This window comes from Pangasianodon hypophthalmus, chromosome 1 (assembly GCF_027358585.1).
Source record: "Pangasianodon hypophthalmus isolate fPanHyp1 chromosome 1, fPanHyp1.pri, whole genome shotgun sequence".
NCBI classification, from domain to species: Eukaryota; Metazoa; Chordata; class Actinopteri; order Siluriformes; family Pangasiidae; genus Pangasianodon; species Pangasianodon hypophthalmus.
In genome coordinates this window covers 3,230,171-3,243,774 of record NC_069710.1, presented here as the reverse complement: position 1 = coordinate 3,243,774, position 13,604 = coordinate 3,230,171, and the positions used below count along the sequence as shown (strand labels likewise).

General features: G+C 38.1%; 1 protein-coding gene across 2 annotated transcripts in view; it reads right to left on the bottom strand.

Moving 5' to 3' along the window:
• Nucleotides 1-13,604, bottom strand: part of plecb (plectin b) — a 114,545-nt gene that overhangs the window by 23,021 nt on the left and 77,920 nt on the right. The window contains exons 3-13 of one of the 2 annotated variants that reach the window (XM_053227729.1): nt 10,190-10,204; nt 8,866-8,955; nt 8,202-8,237; nt 7,307-7,384; nt 7,103-7,207; nt 5,753-5,919; nt 3,344-3,459; nt 2,930-3,036; nt 2,293-2,412; nt 1,015-1,110; nt 779-906 (exon numbers count right to left, since the gene is read on the bottom strand). In XM_053227729.1, the coding sequence (XP_053083704.1) occupies nt 779-906; nt 1,015-1,110; nt 2,293-2,412; nt 2,930-3,036; nt 3,344-3,459; nt 5,753-5,919; nt 7,103-7,207; nt 7,307-7,384; nt 8,202-8,237; nt 8,866-8,955; nt 10,190-10,204 (1,058 nt within the window). The remainder of the gene's footprint in view (nt 1-778; nt 907-1,014; nt 1,111-2,292; nt 2,413-2,929; nt 3,037-3,343; nt 3,460-5,752; nt 5,920-7,102; nt 7,208-7,306; nt 7,385-8,201; nt 8,238-8,865; nt 8,956-10,189; nt 10,205-13,604) is intronic. The other variant, XM_053227748.1, reaches the window with a different exon arrangement.

Sequence of the window (13,604 nt, the reverse complement as noted above, 5' to 3'; positions counted from 1 at the left end):
AAATGCCATAACTAAGTCTCCAAAACCTCTTTATCCACAACGATGGACACAAATCCTACACTCGTCCCTCACAGTCTTGGCTGGTTTATAGGACTTTGCGGCACCAAACTGCGAACAAGACTAAGCTAAGTGTCTGGAGTGCCTGGTCAGCCATTCCATAATGTTACTTTATGAAAGGAGCTTCACTGTGAGCTACATTACTCACTCATCCACAAGTCTTGTGACAGGGGACCAACCCTAGAATCCAGAATTCCTATCCGTATATCGATCCCTATCTTATTCAATTATTAATCTCTATAAAGTGATATCCTCATGATACTCTCATATCATACCTTTGTCCAGGGCAAAGCAAAGTACTGCATTATCTATTTTTCATTTACTAGTATGACAAGCAAAATATATGCATTTTCCAATATTCTAATTAAAACAAAAATATGACAGCAGGTCCTTCCTACATATTACAAATAAGAACATTATCTTTCAGAGGAAATAGACTAATCTATTTAGTAAAGGGGTCATAGTATCTCTCTTATAAAGCAACTTTGCTAGCATACATTTCCTCATTTTACTAAACAATATATCTTTAAAGACTTTTAGACAAAAGGCTATTCTAGCAAAGATTTAAGAAGCTCAAAAAAAACCCAAAAAAAAAAAACAATCCCACTACACAGAAGTAAAATTAAGGCTTATCTATACAAGCTGCGAAAGATACATCTGCACACGTGGCACAAGACGACAGACATATAGTGTTTATGCGTTTATTTATGGTTCATGATACCTCTCAAACTCAGTTCTAAGCAGTCGCTCTCTTTCTAGAATGGCCACATGAAGTCGGCCCCATTCCTTCTCGACGTCGATAGGGTGGTAACCAGGCGGCACTTTGATCTGACCAGCGTGAACTGCACTCTGTTTAAGTATAAGATATATTACTAACAGAAGAATACTTAGCGCAGCAAAGTATGAAATTTTGACATTGTACATTTGTCAAATGACATTTGGAAAGATGATACTAACCTCAAAGGATTGATAAATAAGTTTCGAACGGTCCTTGTCCGACTCTTTGCCTGGAAGTTCAGTCTCTTTGAACCTCAAAAACTGATGCCACAAGATCTGTAATTCAGCAACAAAACATTTACTTCCCATGTGTAATATAATGTTATAGTTATTTAACTGAAGCACTAATCCTATTGGGATTAGTCAGTAAAGGGCTGTTTTCTGCATGCACAGAAGCTTAAGCAATGAGTCAGACTGGTGTCAGGTAGACACTGCTCTAAGCCAGTTCTCAGTTTACTGCAGAGAAGTTACTAAACAGGTACAGAATTCAATTTCTTTTGTCATAAGCTGGACATCAGAATATTATCTATGAAATGATAAAGCTAAAACAAAATTGAATGTGACTCAAACTATCTAAATGCAACAGACTTATGCTGTTAATTCACATAGTCACATTGTTCACATTATACTTAAGAAATAAATATAGGTAGCGCCAATAGTAATAAGGCACTGGTATGGTATTTTATGGTATTTTAATTTAATAGCTATTCACAAAGTGTAAGTAACAAGAAAAAAAAAGTCACATAAACTCAAAGTAGCCCTTATGTTCCAGACTGCGACTGAATTTATTCCAGCTCCTTTAGCAGCTACGTGTCTTTATTCTGCCTCGATTCTTTGTCCAATATTGCATAAAAATATCAGCTACAATGAATAAATGTAAATATTCGATTTATTCTTAATCCTTACAGTGGATAAGCACTTGAAATAGTTAAAGAAAAGTACTGAGTGTGTTTCTTTGGAGACGTGAACTCTTTGTAACTACACAGTTACTCATGAAGTAGGGAGTGGCACGGAGTCTTTCTCAGATTAGGAGAAAAGAAATCTGCCTAGAGGTTATGTTGAATATTTTTTAACCAGAGAACGGCCACACCCTTGGAAGGCAGGATCATAGAATTCTTACAATAAAGCATGCAAGAGCCCAAACATGCATTGTTTAATCTTCTATTGAATAACATGACTCACTCACTCAATCACAGCAATGACTGCTTTCATAAGCCAGTATACCAGATAAGGCATTCTCATTGTGCCTTTGGATTATTGTTTTAAGACACCATAAACTATCAACAAAGTTGCACAATATCTTTTAATGATCCATAACAGAAACAGTTTGGGAATGTTTCCAGTCCAGGTAGAATATAAGACATTGAAGAATATCTTGTCTTGAAAGTACAGCTCTGAAAATTTTGATAATGCAACACACTTTGTTAAATGCACATCAGTATACATGTATAACCTCACCTCAATCTCCTCATAGCTGGCAGGGAACTTCCTCTCCTCGAAGATCACAACATGGTGTCTGATCCACTGAAGAAGAATGGTGACCAGTTCATAGTACTCCTTCCAGCGCAGCTCCAGCTCCTGCACACACACGCACACACACAGCTGCTCAGCAACAGACACAGCAACTTTTCAGTCCCACCGCTAACTCACTAACACATATCACGCTCCCTTAATTAGGTGTGAACAGCCTTGGTCCTAAATGAAGGGATGGAGAACTACGCAACTATGCAGTACAGTAAAGAGGCAACATTTTTGAGCTACTGTTTTTTATTGAACTATCGGAGCTCAGGCAATAGACAATCGTATGTTAAGCTACAAAAATGGGTTATTGGGTTATGTCTTCATGACATTAAAAAATTAAATCAAAAAAGGAAATCGATAAACAATAAGAGTAGCACTAATCTATGTTGTTTTGTAAACTGGAGGAAGTTAATGACAAGATTCAGAAAATTAGCCCAGTAATAGAGACAATCTCACAACAGACAAGTGTTATGGGAATGGAAAAGGGAAAGCAGAAAATATTTTGCCTTAAAGAGCCTCGCTAATTAATTTAGACCACATTGTTGTTCTGCAACATTATGAACATAAAACTCACACTGATTCTGGCACCATCATGAACATCAAGTGCACGAGGCATGGCATCATAGAGCGAGGACACGTATGTGATGATGGACTTCTCATCAGGGTGAGGCACGTCAACATCTAAAAACATATCAGACAAAAAAATGTAAGATTTTTCCAAATATAAATACATTTCTGATCAGTGATTCAATATTCAATTAGGCAAGAAACTGTAGACTCGAGTTGTTGTGCTTCCAATGTCATGTGATACTAAAACCTAAAATGATTAATATAATCTGCAATTATAATCTTCATTTGAGATTTTTTAAAAAATAGCTATTATTATAGTCTATACAATAAGAAATAAAGAATCCTCTCTGACGGTGAATAGTAAGTAACAGGCATGAAATATCCTGTCAGAAAAGTGAGCAGTAAGTTCAAACTGTACCCTCTGGGTCGAGTAGGCGGGTGACACCGAGCTCTTTCTCAGCCACATTGAAGGCTTGCTCCAGGTTCTCCAGGTTGGTCTGGCGGTACACTCTTCCCATGTCGATAAGTCTGGGTCTGAAAGAGTGCAAATATGAGTCAATATGAGCAGTGTGAGGAGCAATTGTGCATAATTAGCCAATAATTAATGCTAACACTGCATTAGTAGCTAATGCCATTTGATAAGGTAAGATAAACTTTATTGATACCAAAGAAACTTCTTGAGTTTGTGTCGTTTGTGCTGCTACAAACACTGAAGGAGTTTAGAAAAAAAAAAAAAAAAAGACGTTAAGAAAAAAAAGAGTGTACTGTCAAACTTTTGAATTACATTTTGTCTTTCAGGAAAAAATCTCAGTATTTCAAGAGAGGAAAATCTTATAGTTGGTGCTGCTATGGACAACCCAGAACATTAATAGCTGCACGTTCAGGGACCACCTGTTCCATAAATCCTGACTGTCAGCTGTCTCCTGAGGCACACAGCCATTTCTGACATGCCACTCATTAAGCAGAGAGAACCCACTTATGATATATAGTGTACTACACAAAGTTCTTAAGACTGAAAGTCAACATCTATAATATCTAAGTTAATCGAGCACCGCACCATAATCTGTAAAGATTTATGCCTAAATACAAGGTAAAATGACCCAAATGAGACCCCAAACATGACTCAAAGCTTAAAATTTTAACCACATACTCATCACCCTGAGTTACATCACTGTCTTGAGAAACACATAACATTCAGTCTAGGTAGAATAGAGAAATAAAGCTGGATTTGAGAGTTCAGACCGGTATAACTCTTTGACGTGTAGGGTGGAACGCACAGCGTAGTGATCTCCTGGGCTGGGTGCAGAGACAGAACCATTGCTCCCATCTTCCATCCTGAGTGAAAGCTTGGGAGAGATGCTAACAGAGCTCCAACCCATCCCATGATCAGCATCGCCTGCTGAGGAGTCTTCACTGGAGCGAGTTCCTGCGCTGTGGGAGCCTCTACCTGAGTCTACAGAGATCTCAGAGGGAATCTCCTCACACACCATGACCACGCGGTCTTCAGCATCACTCACTGAGTTACTGCTGCTGCTTGCCCGACGCTTCTTAATTGACAGCCTCCTCTTTAAACTGAACATCATGCCTCTTAGAATTAATGCTAAGAAGAAAAATGTTACTCCAATGCAGACAAAATGTTCAGGGCTTCTTTACCATTGCTGTTATATTTCAAGGCACAGCAATTTCGTCATTAATTCTCAACATAAGAACAATCCAGATGTTCAAGAAGCATAATTCCTTGCTAGGAATAAATGACGCTGCCTTGCCCAGCTCTTGCTGCCTTTCCGTTCTAGGTGCAGAAAGTTATAAACACCTTCACAGCAGCTCTTCCACTTCTCATTTACAGCTGTAATTCAGCATGGCTTAGCCAAAACTCTTTTAACTTGATATCCAAAACTCCAAAAGCACAAAATCAAATAATGAAATGCATATTCCAGTCACTAAAACAGGTGCAAAAAAAGTGCCAAGAGAAATGACGGCAACATGGTGGTAAAAACGTCCTCGTTCTTTCGGCAACGCTGTCAGTAGCACTGTTCCTGCCTGACAAAAACATCAAGCTCTTGCTCTCACTCTGAAAAGGCAGGACCCAAGCTTTGCAGGTACATGTTAATGCTTCACAACAAAAAGGTTCCCTACGGGGATGACTGTCTTTTCTTTCATAATGACGCCCCATGGACCACACCCTAAACTATTTAACTCTTTAACTCCCTCTACCATTAAACCGCTTTTTTCCATTCCTGTTCATTCAGCCACTCCCTCTTTTTTCATCTATTGAGAATAAAAACCATTTGTTGTGTTATGTAATCGCTAAAATAACATTCATGTTTTTCCTCTCCTACTAAATACATGTCTGACTGCTTTTAAACTTAACCTGAGCTTTATAAACTAATTAATCTTTCCATCAAGACAGCAGAAGTCCTAGTGTGCTACCTTTGATACACTTTTTCCAGATTTTACAGTTATGCTTATGATCTTTGTGCACAGACATACTTAAGTGCCACACCTCTTGAATACTACAGTAGCAGGCCAGCCTTAGGGCAATAAAAAAAATTCCCCTTTCAAAGGGGCATTCTACTTTTTTTGGACCAAACTCAAGTCTGAATAAGAGTGAAGCCCAAGACAAGATTGATATAACTACTTCCTGTAAAATTGTCAGTTATTTAATTAACAGCTTTCACATTTGATGAGAAAAAAAAGGATTGCTTTAATTGAAAATATGATTCATCAAGGACTGATGATGTGAAAACATAGTAATTATGCTTCAGCTCTAACTAATACCATCAAAACTAGCTCCTGAATGTCCCATGTATCCTTCGTGAGTACTTACTCATGTCTGTGAATAACAGCATTGAAGAGCTTGCCGTCCCGCCAGCTGGTGGTGAAGTTGTCACAGCGCAGACCCTGGTAACCCTCCACCATCCGCTGTGACCACAGGAGCAGCTTTTCCTTAGCTGACATGTCATCAGACTGCCCATTGACCTGGATGTCTGAAATCTACCAGGTACCAAAAATGCATGTGATTTAACACATGTGCAATTTGAACAGGAACATGTCCATAATAAATCACTTTTTACAGGATATTAGCATGCAAATCATTAAAAGATTTTGAATAAAAAACACCATATGCATGCATGCACTTCAGAATGATGAACAAAGTTCCAGCAATTACCATTAACCTCCAGGCCCTTACGTTAAGCACCTTAATGGAACTCAAATTCTCAGCACTGGGAGATACTGGGTAAATGAAATAATGTGGCAGTATTGGATGGAAGATCTGTTTTGGCCAAGGATTAGGTATTAAAATCACACTAAAGTGACAAATGCAGCCGGCTAAAATGGTTTTAACGTCAAATCAATGGCATCACACGCAGTCATCTAATATTATGTTTGTGTACTTGGCTTGAGCCGAGGGCCATGAGATTACAGCGAAGGCCAAGCAACAGCCTGGGAACAGATATCTAATTTAAGTTTATGTTACATGGGACAAAAACAAATGAATCATCAGGAATTCCCTCATGTAGGCCATCAGCCTCCATCTAGAGATGTCCCCCTGATACAGCCGACACACCCAAATACTGGCCCTCCCTGCAGTACAGAATATGTGACTCATCACAGACTCAGGTTTGGAAAAGTGAATTAAGATGGGAATTCTGTCAGCAGAAGAACTAATGGGCCAAAAGAATATCTTGCCCATAGCTGACAAACTTTTCATTGGTGTTTTCTTGTAGGATACCTACATATAACATATAAAAATAGCATATAAGGCTATTGATAACACCTGACCATTAATAATTTATACTTTTTGAGCTAAAAATAAAGCTCTAAGCAACAGTGATTCAGACAAATCAGGATACACAAAACTAAAACTTAAGATAGAAAATTCAATTTACTTCAAAAATTTGTCTTCTCAAGACATGTCTAATTAGTTTTATGTATTTCCATAATAGTTGGTTTTAGTATGATTACAATAACCAAACCCATGATTGCCCACTTCTTTAGTAAAGAAAGAAGAAATTAATTTAAGGAAATGATTGATTAGATGCCATTTGACGGTTATGACCCAAACCACCAAAAAGATGGTGACCAAGACCAAGAAGAAAGTGACTTCCAACTGATTTCCCCAGACTGGATAGGATAACGGCGGTGGAGGTAAATGGTAAGGGAACTTAACACTGACAGAGGAGGAGACCTGGAAGTGGAGGATGATGGTCCATATGAGCCCCAGCGTAAGCTTGGGATTTCCGTCTGCGATGTCATCATTCCTAATGTTCACCAGCTTGACCTGGGATTGGCAGAGATAAACAAAATAGCGCGATTTATAAAAAAATTTAACTGACATCCTATGAACATTGTTTTTTTATATCAGTAGGAGCTGTCTTACCTGCCGGTGTTTGAGGAAATCCAGTGCTATCTGTACATTCTGAAGTTTATGGAATCGCATACGTCCTTTTTCTCGAGGCTGAAGGAAAAAAAGGAAAAGTGCAAATGGAGGAAGACAACAATGAGACAAAACGAGTGTAAATATTTAGAGAGGTGGAAACAATAGCCCATACTCATGCAATAAAAAGTGAAAGACATATTTGAACTAATGTTGTTATCCTCCCTGTCTCAGAAATATAAAGCCATCTAATGGATGCTTAAAGACAAGGTCAACAACTGCCGAGCATTCAAGTGCAACTTTTCATGGAAGTTTAGGCCAATTTTTGGTAAGTATAACCATAATGACAAACACTGATTGTCTGATACATCTGCCACATTGGTTACACACCCAAAACATGATCTCGAGGTTCAGATAGATGAAAACAGAAGAAGAAAAGCACCAATATTTCATGCAACAGGCAAGCTAATTATCCTGTTAGTGGCACTCAGTCTTTTTAAATGACATTTCAACAAAGTATACGTTAATACACAGGAATGGGTCTGGTGAACCGGACACTATAGTAAGTAACTATAGTAATGTGTTATAGCAAACATATAGAAAAATTTAACCTACTATAAACTTTAAAAGAATTTGAAAGATTTTTATATTTTATTACCTTATACGAAAAGTTGTCCCATTTAATTTGGCATCATAATAATCCATTTTAAACTGATTAACACTAATTTTTTTTTTAATCAAATCTAAAGAGGACTGATGCATTTTCCAAAAAAATAAAAAATAAAAAATCTTTAAAAAGTCAACCGAACTTTCTGACAAGAGCTCATATGAAGGCTGTCCACTGATGCACCCATGCTATCACATACAGGGAAAAGATCTAAATGACAAACCCACTCACCAACCGCAAGTTCCTCACAACGTCCCTCTCCCTCGACTAGCCCCAGCAAGAGAAGTGAAAAGAGAGGAGGCAAAGCCCACAGGGCAGAGGTCAAAGGTCAGCACACAGAGGTAGGAAGGGATAGAAGGAGATGGAGGCAAAGAAGGGAGAGAAGGAGTCACACAGGTGCCACACAGTTCAATGAGATAAAGGCATAGAGTGGACTGTGAGGTTAATGTGTTACGGCCAAGAGGAAAAGCAGTACTGAAGCATGGCATCAAGCCAGCAGAGAACAAAAAGTTTGCAAAGGTCATCTGAAACCCAGTGTTTTGGTTTTGGGTGTGATTCAATATTTGCATTAGTAATTATATATTTGGATCTGTATAATAAATTATAAACATTTAGAGTAAATTATATTTTTAAAAATTATTTTTCAAAACATAGATGTAGTTTCTTTGACGACATCAAGATCAAATTAAATTTGCAAAAACCCATCTCATGATTAAGAAAACATATTTTGTTATCGATAGAAGCGGTTTTTATTGGTCTAAGCTCGTTTCAGGAGTAGCTCAGCTTCACGTCAGGCCTGGGGACAGGGTTTGGGTGTAGGGTTAGTGCTGGTTGTTGAGCTGGGCTGCAGACAGTGAACAGAGTCATTCAGTGTTATACAGGCATTGAGGCTCACCAGTGTATCTCCGGACAGCACCTCCAGCAGAGAGATCAAGTTATGGCCATCTCTCAGGTCTTCATACAGATCAGTCACATGACGCTGTGCCTGAGGACAAACAGAGCATAGAGTCATCAAAGATCATTTTATGCCTTAATAGAGATTACTAGCCCTTTAAAGTGAAGCATTTTATTCCAATGCACTAGTCTTTACTCTTCTCAGTAACAGAGTATCAGCCTCAAACACACACGGGAGAGGAATGCATATCCCCAGGCAGGAAAGCAACCCTGACTTTAGTAGAAACACACCTGCCAACATACCAGCTGCCTACCATTTTGACAGATGATTTAGTAGACTCATAGGGTTCTGATGATATATTGAAACAATCCTCTATCCCCATTTTTTTTTGCTCTTTACTCAAAACCATAAAGCTGCACTCATATATACAATAATGTTTTGGGTCTATAGTTATAGAGAAACCAAGCAGTGCTTTTAGGAATATGTGTGGTGGCCTGGGAAAACCCTTCACGTGGTGATATTTTCAGGTTTTGGTTAAATAAATAGTTCTGAATCCTATATGTTCAGAAATATGTTCAGAAAAGTGAAAAGGGAAAAACTGCATAGAGAGATTCCATTCCAACTGTGAGGCAGATGCATCTCAGATATTTTGACACATGTAGCTATCCAGCAACTTAATCAAAGTATAACGTTTAGTGGTACTGAAATTCTAGCAAGGTTTTAGACACCTTTAGGCAGACTGACTGTTTGTACCACCGCATTAAACTGGCTCCTACAACATGATGTGCAGGTAGCCTAGGAAAAAATTTTAAAAAGTAAATAAAAACATTTCCACGTCACTTGGGTGATATATAATGATAATTTCTTGTTGATGTGTCAAAATATGTTATATACACTGAAAAACCTTATTTTTTCTCTTTGCCAGAAATCAGCCACGGCGATATCCGATGGGTTTTTCCCCAGACTGCCACACATATATTGTTTTAGACCATCCAGTGCTGCAACTCATTAAAACATTTCAGCAAACAAAAGGGTGCTGTAATGGTGCATGTAAAACACCCAAGTGATGAGAGAGTAAAAGCCCTGTGGACTTCTTTTGCTGTTATTTTATTTAAAAATTATCTTGCTTAGAAAACCTATAAGCAATTTGATTGCAAGACAAGCCCACATTCCTCATACTTTAAGTGACAGCATAAGAAGCTCCACGTTAAAGCAAAAAAAAACAAAACAAAAAATTCCCCTGGGGGAGAGAGGGAAACTCATGCAGGTCAGAAAATGCAGCAGATTCCAGTCCTGCTGGGGCTTGTGTGCAGATGCTACCTACCTCTGCTCTCTGGTGCTGCATGAGAAGAAGAGGCATGAGATGAGAAAAAACACAGTAATGATGAAAAAAAGAGAAGAGAAGGAATGGCAATGAAGTGATAATGAATAAATACACTATAAAGTACACTATACTGACTAAAAAAAATTGAAAAAAAAAAAAAGTTGACTTAGCAATTAGACACATTTATAAACATGAATTATTCACATTCATAAATTATGGAAGCTGTTTATGATCTAGAGGAATGTACTGTGTACTGTTAATAATTAATTCAAATATAAGATTTAATTATATACAGGTTTGTAGCAGTACTGGATTCATCTGCAAACATCAGCCAAAAACTTGTATTCTAATCCTTAAAGACAACATTTCACATTTATAAACCTAAGTGCATTGCCTCTAAGGGAATAGTTTTTAGGATCTCCAGATGGTCCACACAGCGATAAAGCAAAACTGTGGAGCGTCTGGAGGGCCCTGAAGATTGAGAACCACTGCATTAATTAAAACCTGACTGATGTCTGTAACGTTTATGTTTCAAAGGATATGACAGAAGATTTACTGCTGTAAAAGTAACTCTCTTTTATGATGACAAAGCCTTTAATTAACATTCCAAAATGTCACCACAAACACTGATCCCAACATAAATTTATACCCATGATAACTAGTATAACACGTATAGCAGTATAGTACAGCACATCCATTTTCACACCTCTCCTTTCTTATATATCCAACCTACAGAAGTGAAACAAATTTTCCTGTTATTTACCCTTTCATGTACTTTCTCACAAAGGGAATCAGCTCTGTAAGAAAGTACATGAAATGCAAAAATGCAGTGTCTTAGATTGACCACTAGGGATCACTATTGTAACATGTATTAGCCATAGATGTGCCTTCAAAGTTCCACTACTTCACGCCGCCCCGCCTGCCTAATTTACCCAATGGAATATTTGCAGAGTGAAATGTAGAGGTGTGAGTAATAAACTACAGCACAGAGCCCATTATGTTCCCCTCCCCATTTATAATGCCTCAGTTTTCACACTGCTCACTGACTCCAGTCCATCAACACTAAGCAATACACTGCTATTGTGTTGTGTTAAAGGGAAGCTATTCATCTTATTGTGTTCACTCTAAAGCTGTTGACATGTAAAAGCTAGTGTAAAATTAGCACTCTTAATTATAACATTTTATCACTGTCTGTCTGGCTTTCAGTATACATGCACAGAGTCGTCCATACAGAGTCAGCAGCATTGCGCTGTCTGGTGACGTAACATTTAAACAGATTAAACGGATTTGTGGTTGTATCCAGGCTAACAGCGAGGTAGCTTGGGGTTGGTCTGCTAAATAAATGCAGAATCCTGAATACAGTGGATCCTTGATTTCACAGACCATCTAAAGGCAAAATCTTTTATAAGCTTTCATAAGCTTCCCTCTCCATAGCTTAAACAAAAATGGACTTGTGCTTATAGTCACAACAATATCTCTTTACACACCCTAATCTCCTGCCCTGAGGATAGGCCATTAACATGCCATAAAACAATTAGATTTAAAGGGCAGAAAGTAGACCTTTAACTGAGACCTCAGACCTACGTACACCTTCTACACACTACCTAATCTAGAAGGACTTTCCTTTCTAACAAGATAATAACTTATTAATAGGCTGTTAAAGATATGTCCTCTATTTTAATATCCTTTATTTGAACTTGAATAATCCATCATGGAACTGCTGCATTTCACTGATGGTGAAATACATTGAGCACTGTTATTCTGGTATAGCAAATCAGCCAGTACAGTAAAGCAACTTTGAACTGAACTAGCCTGAATACAGCCTCTGAATCCCAGACCTCTTTTTTTTTTACACCACTTTTAAGATTGTAATCACTGCAGTGGCATTCTTTAAATGAATGCCAGAAGAAATTCATGTAGGGCTGAGAGGAGACAGCTTGCTGCTGCAGGTCCAAGGCAGACAGTCAGCCACCCGCAGCCAAACACAGGCTACAGGAGGCCAGTCTGCCTCTTCAGGGGAGCGAAATGAATCCAGATGTCTCTGACTCACCCTCACAACCACACACAAACTCTCAAAACTGTTTTCAGCCAAGTGGTGTGATTCTGGCATTACCCTGGACTTCTGCAGAATAGTCTTTTGTGCAAGAGTTTTTTTTTCTTTATGGATTAATGAATGGGAGTCTTTAGTCTTTTGGAGGCTGATCAGTATAAACAGAAACTCCGTGTTATTACTCCTAACTTAGCAGCTGCTTTTGTAAAATGAAAACTGACATGGCATATTTTGATGTAACAGAAGCTGATTTTCTTTACAAATGGAAAAGTCCAGAGGGATAAGTTAGCCTTTTATAATCCATCTTTCCTCTCTCAGAACCCCCCACCATTCTGACTAGACTATGATAAATTGGCCGGTCTTTAGCAATAATTACGAAGCTCTGACTGAGGTACACTATGGAAAAGGAGCTATGAATAGTTTGCTGACAACATGTTTTAAGCTATAGATTTAAAATTCGCTCTTTACAATAACACTTCTGTTTCCGGGGGGTAAAATATACTGCAGATTTACATGCATTCCTCTGGCAGACCTGTGTATCCAATGTGACCTACAAATAAGAAAGCATGTTCTGCAGAGTGAATAAAGTCAGGCAGTTCATTCCACCATCATGATATAGAAGAGTTTTAGACATAGCACCAAGTGATGGTGATATAATCAGGTGCGTTTCTCGCACTGACTAGTTATTTGGGGTGGAATAATGACTTCTTATAAGTAAAAAAAGGTTAGAAGTTATATAGACATGCATCAATAACCTCTAGAAGCAGCTAAAATGAGAGTGTGGACTGAGGTGAAGAGGCGCAAAAGAGGCATTTTAATTCAAGACCAGACATGCTGCTGAGTTTTAAATCTGTTTGCAAAGTCAAGCTGGTGGACCGGCAAGCACAGAGATGCGGTAGTTGAACCATAACATGTTAAAGTGCCTGGATGAAGACTGTTATTGCTTCTTCCAACAGGTATATGATCTGATCTTTCTCAGATTATATAGAGTAAAATAACTGGAGATGGTAGTCCGGATAGAATATGTTATGGTGAGAATTATCAGCATAACAATGACTGGGGGAGAGATGTTCAAAGAGATGTTTATGTTGTATTTTAAACCACAGGTGCTCAAACCATTTACCATCAGAGACCACTAACTGTAAATGAAATTCAGCAGAGACCTTCAGATCAGATTTATATGTGTATATATAATCATTTATGTATATAATGTATATAATCCAGCCTTTCAAATATTAGGACCATTATTTAAACACCTTTTCAGTGACAGAACACACCCATAATCACAACCATAAGAACTTAGTAATAAATATAATAACTTTGATGGTGGGTTGTGGTTTCTGTCACTGTAAAAAAAAAAAAAAA